Raw genomic sequence first — 7,283 nt, forward strand, 5'->3', positions numbered from 1 at the left:
CAAATAAAATCGCGAATTATGAAGCTCGTTTAGGAGTAGAAGGACTAGTATACATTGTATCAGATCTAGTAAATCATCAGTAAGTACTTTTAGTAGAAGAGAATCCCAAATAGAAATTGGAAAATTGACAGAAATAGAAAATTCAGAAAGAAGATGATAATCTGAATGAAGATGAACAATAACAATACAATGTAGTTTCCTAACACATAATCGAATCTGTTTTTAAGGAAAAAAAAGAAGATGTAAAACAGAATTTTTTTCTACGGATAGCAATTAATATGTGATACTAATTTCAAATACAGACATGAGACGAAAAACACATTCACATCATCTATGCCAGCGTTGTTCTCCTGTGTTTATACCTAGCTTAAAAATGTGAACATAGTTCGTATGGGAACGGTGGCGACGTCGAATAAGCGCTTCTCTGATGCCGTCTTATATTCGTAGATTAGCAACAGTTGGAAAAATAGCGGATTGACTACCAAAATGATATTTGACGGCCGTGATTCGTTTCATGCATGAACATTCTCCGGATGTGCGTCCATCATCGTATCGAGGTGGTGACCAGGAATAAACGCCGAATGCTAAGAAAAAAAGAAGAAATGCACATAAGTGTAGGATACTGAAGGAAATAAACAACAGTTTCGACATCCCTAAGTTTCTTCGCATTGAAAATTATTTATTAACTGAGTTATCTAGATCACTTATTAATTGAAGCAATTTGTAACAGTAAAAAATAAGCGACAACTCGATAATATTGATCTTTAACTAGTTATGCACGCTACAGTAGTAGGGCTAACAGGAAGCTGAAAACTTAAGCTGCTACATATGGCCAGCAATTTTATGAAAATGATCGATTTTTTGTCATAATTTAGAAGCAAGTTTTTGAGTTTTCGAGCAATTTTGAGGTAGGAATTCTGACGTAGCCTGCTGGTATCACAGCAAAAATGCGAAGAGCATATTCAGGAATCAGAGGCATCAGGGGCACGTGAGGAAAACGAGACAAGTCTTTGCACCCATAGAAATGAATAAACGAAACACGCCCTGATGCCAATAAAACCTCAGATTTCTGGATTTGTAAGTAGTGTCTCGCAGTTCCGTTATGGTTTTTGCAAACGTCATGCCAAACCTAACTTACTAATGGAATAACCGAACTCTGAAAATTCCATCAGGTGCTATCTCCAAGGAAAAAGTGCCTAATGTATCACGCTAGAGCTTACCTCTACGGTTTCGTCCCAGCGAGGATGTTAGTGTTGAGTCTAATTTAAGGACAGCATACCACGAATCTGGAGTGGTACGGATTTCAGGTGGAGTATCCGTATAGGGGGTCGTAGATTATGGAGACCAGGGTGGTTCCGCTCATCTCTCCCTGAATCACTGTAAGCAGCCCGCCCATGAATGCTGTTTTGTACGATGCCTTCTAATGCAACGCGCCACCCTTGCGCGCGTAGCGTCGCTTACTGCCTATCGGGGCAGCCCGAATTGATTTTCGACGAATCGCAAGGCGTAGGCGGCGCAAAGATTGGAGCGTTGCAATGGATGGCATCGTACAAAACAGCGTTCTGGAAGCGGCTGTTTGCAGTGATGCAGAGAGAGATGAGAGGAACTACCCCCGTCTCCATAATCTACGACCTCGTATACGGATACTCCACCTGAAATCCGCACCACCTCAGATTCGTGATATGCTCCCTTTAACTGAAGTTCGATGTAATTGACTTCAATTGGACGGTGCGTTGGAGCTAACAGTTGTAATCGTGAAGGGCTCCTTGCTAGCTCCACTTATCTCTGCAGTCCGTGTGGAGCAAGCAAAGGCCCATATCAGTCGTAACCGCTTCGCTTCGAACCGAACTGCACCGAGTTTCAAGCCGCTTTGACCCCGCCACAGCCCAGTAATTCTCCAATTTTTCTCCTCATGTCTAAGAATTCTCGAATTTTTTTCCTTATATCTAGGAGCGTCAAAGTTGCATTGAACTGCTAAGTTAGCTAACGTGTTGACGATCTTTTGAAAAAAAATGAGCTATAGTCGGGTCATAACGATATGAAACACGGTGTAGTGAGCAGTTGCGCTCGAGGCGGAGATAGGGTGGAGATGGCGGTTGGAATCGAGTTGGGACCACCTCGAACAAGGCCAGCAAGGGTCCTCACTTACCGCTGGGCTCCACCGCACCGCCTCGAACGCAACCGCTATGCAACGGCACCTTGCTTCATGTCGTTTTGACTCTACTATTTTTTGTCTCAAACAATTAAAAATACTTTTAGACAGAAATGTGATGGTCAGTGACGATTCCACAAATTGATTATCTTCCTGATCCCATAGCTAACAGGCACAGGTGCTCTAATAAGTGAATGCCAAGGAAAAAGTTGGTTACGAGCTCTAGGAATATCTAATTTTCCACTCACTTCGTTCCGGTAACTACCGTACCTATCAAATACTGGTATCCGGATGGTTTACCGTAACTTTTAGGTGATGCTATATGAAAAGAGTCAAAACGTTTCTGCAAAAAGGAAGAAGCAAGAGTAATCCACGATCATATACCGTACTAAATGCTCTGAGAATCTCCACATAGCTGGGCTCTAAAGAATGTCACTCTCACGAAATTAATGTGTAGCATTATTTTTTTCGTAATTAACTGAAAACGGGTCGCAATACGATACAAAATTCCTACCCCTTTACCTCAGTTACCATTGGGATGTCCAGTTTTCTTCCGTGGATTATTTCAATCTCAAAAATTATGATAACGCTGTTTCCGTCATAGGTTAGACATTTAATTGGACTTTTCTCTCTTTAAAGAACTCTATAACTTCACAAAAACTTGTTGTTGAATGAGATTCTAAATATTGATTTTTTATTATATAATTAATTATAATTTCTTTGAATGAGATTTTTCATCATGAAAAACTATGCTCTTGCATATGTCCAGTATAACGTTACTCAATAGTTTTGCATTGAAACGCAAGCCCATAATCACTGATCCGTCGAAAGTTTCCTGATTTTCCAAGGAAGTGAACCATTTTTAAAAGGTTAATCCATCAGAAGGTGATTGCGCTCGTTTATTGGAGTAGTAAAATACGCTGCAACACTCCTTTAGCTCTTTTTTGAGTGTTATCAAATCCTGATATTATGGGAAGAACTTAGAATACATGAAAAATCTGGTTCTAAAAGTACAAACATGGATTTTTTTTTGTCTTACCTCAACGATGTAAATGTTGTTTTGTACATTGACTACAACAACTTAAAGATATTTTCTTTTTTCCATCTCGTTTTATTCTTATCCTGTACAGTTCCCCCTAAAACGATCATCTATTTATAGGAAAACCAGCCTTATTAAGTTAAAAAAGTACAGTTGCAAGAGATGTGAAACAAGTCTGATTAGTAGAAAAAAACGATCGTTCACGAAAAAACAAAGAACATTGCAGTAGACATTACTATTTCGAAAAGGATATCCAGAAAATACAAATAAAATGTCATCTTATTCCTAGCAGTTCAGTGGTTTTTTATGGCTCAGTGATAAGAAAGGGGAGTAAGCGATTCCAAGATATGTACAAATCAACAGTGCATAGTGAATGGTGGTCAAATTGTCTGGATGGATTTGAAAATGTGAGCGAGATCTCCACCCTGTAGTTTTGATAAGGGATTACTAGAAAAGTCGAGCCATTTTATTTTTTGTTAAACAAGGCATGAACAAATGTTCACCCAAAAATCAAAACTTTCCAAAGACCTATGAGGTGTTCTCACTTCATTTTTTAGTGGAATTTTTTTAACTCCCTTATCATTCAGGTTCTGTTCCATATTGTTCGTTAGACCAACCTCTCTTTTCGCTCTTAACTTCTTTTTAAATCCCCAGATGACCCTTTAGGATACCACATCAAACTGATCAGACTAAAGGTTTTCATTCGAAAAAGTGAACCAGTGCCGGAAACTGTCGATCCTTCTGATCACATCCACTCGCGAACTGTTGATGGTGTTCCCTCATCGAGTCATTTATCCGACAACGGCGCCGAGAGGGTTAGCGCAACACTGCCTTCGCTAAATCATGTCGCGATTCGTGTGCGTCCCAAAAAGCGGACGAGCGTCTCTAATTTGATTATAGGAGCGAGCGGAAACGGTCGCGAATGGTCGTACCGACAGGTTCTCTGTTGCGCCGGAAATGGTGATGATGGCGATCGCCCTCTTCCAGGGAGGCGAAGCATGCGTGATCGTCGGCCACCCCGACGGCGCCACTAACCCACCCAAGTTGTTGACGAGCGGATTCATCGATGCGATCAGATCAGGCTCATTCGTTCATCTGACACCAGTCATTAGTCGTCGATTCTCCTTGTGCTCGCTTCGTGTAACGACCTTGGTGGTGGCGAGAACGGGTACAATAAAGCCGACGTTGATGGCGGATATAAATACAACAACATTCGTTTGGGGTTAATTTCATGGCGAAAAAAAAACAGAACTGAAGTGACGGACAATTGAGAACAGGAATTTACGGTATGTTTCTAGAATAACGGAAGAGAATATGGGACTCAAAACTGATTTTCATGGTCAGAAAAACAGCACAACCTCCCCTGATTGATCAGTCTTTGCTAATTGAATTGACGGTTTGTGAACAAGAGAAACCAACAATGTAGTGGAAAAATTATTTCTTGCAGAAATTCTGTGAACTTTCTCAAATTTTCCAGTAAACAGGGCTGATGACTAGCGCAATCCCTACATCTCAAGGCACATTGAATGTAAAAAGGATTTTTGGTGTTTTACCTCAGCATTAGATTTGTCTTGGTTCCTAAAAGGAAAGGATTTTTCATGCATGAATTCTGAATTAACTGCAATTGCAGCCACATTTTAACAAATTTTTAAAATTTTCATGATTCAATCAAGTTTTCATGACTTAGCAAGAACTGACGTATTCAAGTTTTGTCAAATGGACGAGTGAGAAAAAAATGTTATTAGCTGCTCGGGTTTGAAAATATTGACAGGTAATAATTTTTTAAAGAGTTCGTCATATTCCATCTCTGGAAAATTGCGTATGACGTGTGTCAATTTATACAGTTAAAAACTACTGACGTAATAGCTACAAATTCCCTTAATTTTGTCCTCTTAGAAAAAAAGTAATTTCAATAAATAGTCACTGCTTAGGAAAAATTCAAAAATTATTTTGGTTGTTCCGACGTGGCTGTTGAGCTCGGTTGCATTGATGAAGAGAGTGTATTCATCGTTAAATTGCCAAACATATAGGTATGCAAATTGTTATTTGAGGATATTATGCATTTTTTTTTACTGAGAACAGTTGTTTTTAGTAATGGGAAAATATTTACGTTTTAAACAACAGATATCACTCGAAATAAATCCAAAAGATTCCGATTGATAGGTTAAATTCTGCTCAAGTAAACCATTAAAAATCTATGAAATTTTAACAATTCTCTACGGATACAAAATGTTCTTTTGCAGAAAAAGTTATTAACAAGAAAAAAACATTCAGTGGATATTTATAAGATATTAAATGCTGTTTGCTAAGACATGTGAAAATATATGCGAAAATTCGATTCTCTTACCCGTGCAATACTGTTGACATTCATCCGAATTTTCCAAAGTGATTCGACTCCCTCCGCTTCCCTCAATTTTCACATTTTTCATTTTCGCACCAACACCTGCAAAGGTAATGAGGTGGTTGTCAGGAAAACAGAACAAAGTGAACTATATTTTTTCATTCCAACTTAAATGATTCGTAAATTACACCATTCCACTAACTGGTATATAGCGTGGATATACATGGATATTTGGTCAGTGCATTTTCGCGCCGAATTACGGCAAATATTCGATGACACGAAATTGAGGTGACTGAATGAGCTACGGCGAACTCAAGTCGAGTGACGTGAGATGTTGCATTAAATGAATAAATGATGGGCGTGAGATGAGATGATGACAGCGGGTTTGGTTCAAAATAAGGCAAACTATGTGGATATAAAGTAGATCAATTGTGATACGAGAAAGAGGTACGATGGCTAACCTCCGTTTGCGTTCGCTCGGATACCGCTAATCATCATATCCTCTTGTTCCGAGTAGTTTATGGAGGATTTCATGTAACATCTGGAATATTAATAATTTTTCGTGCCTATACCTCATTTACGTTTTTACATAGATATCAGGCAAGGTAGATCTGTTTTTATGATAGATCAGAAAACTCTTATGAAGACATCGAAAGATAACTTTTTTTCCGTTTTGTTTTCTCTTATATGATTCCGTTAGTTGCTTAGGTTGTTTAAATTGAAAGCTATAATCAAAATCACCTTTTTAAAGCCTTTGAATATGTGTAACCAGCACAACATGGTTGACTTGCACATTGTATGCAACATTGCGTTATGTCACTAGCGTCAAATTCATCGTATGTACCACCTTTCAGATTAATGTTCGGCAGATAAAAACAAGTTGATGCTGAAATATTGATGTAGCCTCATAAAGAAAAAAAAAAGAAATTCACCAAATATTAATCAAAAAATCAAGCTAGAATGAATTATTTGTATTCTATGTATTTTAAATATTGAGTAATCTGCAAGTATTATTTTCACAGTATTTTTCGCTATCCATTATCTTCTCCTTAACTCATTCAACAATTATCCTATCTAGCATCACTTGGTCATAGTTGAAGTGCCGCTGAAAGATCATTTATTGAAACTATGGAAAAATTGGGAAGAAAGCAAATATTCTGGATAGACAAATTTTAAAAATTCATTAACGGAAGAAATAAGTAATTGGATTTCGATTACTCAAAAAAAAACATTACAAAATATGGAAGAGAAAACTTACAAATCGCCCAACTACTTGAGAGGATAGTGAACACTAACAGCAAAACGATCATTTCCTCCTGAAAATTTTCGTAAAAATTGAGGATTTCTTCTTCTGAAAATTCAAAAACATGCGGTACGGTTGAGCGAAGAGACAAGAAGAAGAGAACAAGAAGTCTGGAGCCAATGATCTTTGCCCAAATTAATACTAGTCAATCAAGCAGTGGAATAATCATGAAACTCATTACACTGAAGAGATCCAGGACATGTCAGGATCTTTGCAAGTGAAGTGTGGTATGTGTATGTGTATGTGTGTGTGTGTGTGTGTGTGTAGAATTGATGACGGTGGTGGTCGAGGAAGGTGTGGGGGGAGGGTAGGGGCGGGTTCTTTCTCCGTTCTCTCGCGCCTACACCAAAGCGCATATTAGTAAACGACATCAATTGTGTAGGAGTTACAATGTTGAGAAAAAAATAACACAAAAAAAAAACAATTTGACACTATTTTGAACCACTTC

The 7,283-nt window shown here is 38.3% G+C and overlaps 1 protein-coding gene across 1 annotated transcript; it reads right to left on the reverse strand.

Annotated features, from left to right (window-relative positions):
• Positions 1–435: 435 nt before the first annotated feature.
• On the reverse strand, positions 436–6,842 carry RB195_025657 (uncharacterized protein; the record flags this gene model as incomplete). The annotated part of the gene is made up of 5 exons (XM_064213899.1): positions 436–584; positions 5,539–5,634; positions 5,994–6,073; positions 6,274–6,418; positions 6,791–6,842. 5 exons carry the CDS (start codon positions 6,840–6,842, stop codon positions 436–438), a joined length of 522 nt encoding a protein of 173 aa, XP_064069780.1.
• Between the last annotated feature and the right edge of the window lie 441 nt (positions 6,843–7,283).

This window comes from Necator americanus, chromosome X (assembly GCF_031761385.1).
Source record: "Necator americanus strain Aroian chromosome X, whole genome shotgun sequence".
Lineage (NCBI taxonomy): Eukaryota > Metazoa > Nematoda > Chromadorea > Rhabditida > Ancylostomatidae > Necator > Necator americanus.